This window comes from Volvox carteri, assembly GCF_000143455.1.
Source record: "Volvox carteri f. nagariensis unplaced genomic scaffold VOLCAscaffold_621, whole genome shotgun sequence".
In the NCBI taxonomy this organism is placed as follows: domain Eukaryota; kingdom Viridiplantae; phylum Chlorophyta; class Chlorophyceae; order Chlamydomonadales; family Volvocaceae; genus Volvox; species Volvox carteri.
Window position 1 is genome coordinate 1 of NW_003308126.1, and position 858 is coordinate 858.

Consider the following 858-nt stretch of genomic DNA (forward strand, 5'->3'; position numbering starts at 1 on the left):
ACCGACGCGTCCGCCACCGCAGCCACACCCGCCGCCACCGCACACCCGCCATTGTCACCGCCACCGACGCCACCGCCGCAACACTTGGCGACACCGCAGCCGCACTCGCCGCAGCCACCACACCCGCGGTAAACGCCACACCCGCCGCCGTCGCCGCCACCGACGCGTCCGCCACCGCAGCCACACCCGCCGCCAACGCACACCCGCCATTGTCACCGCCACCGACGCCACCGCCGCAACGCTTGGCGATACCGCAGCCGCACTCGCCGCAGCCACCACACCCGCCGCAAACGCCACACCCGCCGCCGTCGCCGCCACCGACGCGTCCGCCACCGCAGCCACACCCGCCGCCACCGCACACCCGCCATTGTCACCGCCACCGACGACACCGCCGCAACACTTGGCGACACCGCAGCCGCACTCGCCGCAGCTACCCCACCCGCGGTAAACGCCACACCCGCCGCCGTCGCCGCCACCGACGCGTCCGCCACCGCAGCCACACCCGCCGCCACCGCACACCCGCCATTGTCACTGCCACCGACGCCACCGCCGCAACACTTGGCGACACCGCAGCCGCACTCGCCGCCACCGCACACCCGCCGTTGTCACCGCCACCGACGCCACCGCCGCAACACTTGGCGACACCGCAGCCGCACTCACCGCAGCCACCACACCCGCGGTAAACGCCACACCCGCCGCCGTCGCCGCCATCGACGCGTCCGCCACCGCGGCCACACCCGCCGCCACCGCACACCCGCCATTGTCACCGACACCGACGCCACCGCCGCAACACTTGGCGACACCGCAGCCGCACTCGCCGCAGCCACCCCACCCGCGGCAAACGCCACACCCGCCGCC

The 858-nt window shown here is 74.8% G+C and overlaps 1 protein-coding gene across 1 annotated transcript in view; it reads left to right on the top strand.

Moving 5' to 3' along the window:
• Positions 1-338: 338 nt before the first annotated feature.
• The window catches only part of VOLCADRAFT_101286 (uncharacterized protein), a gene marked incomplete at both ends in the record, with an annotated part of 6,230 nt that continues 5,710 nt past the window's right edge, over positions 339-858 (top strand). The window contains 2 exons of the mRNA XM_002959722.1: positions 339-444; positions 497-679. Of these exons, the coding sequence (XP_002959768.1) occupies positions 341-444; positions 497-679 (287 nt within the window). The remainder of the gene's footprint in view (positions 445-496; positions 680-858) is intronic.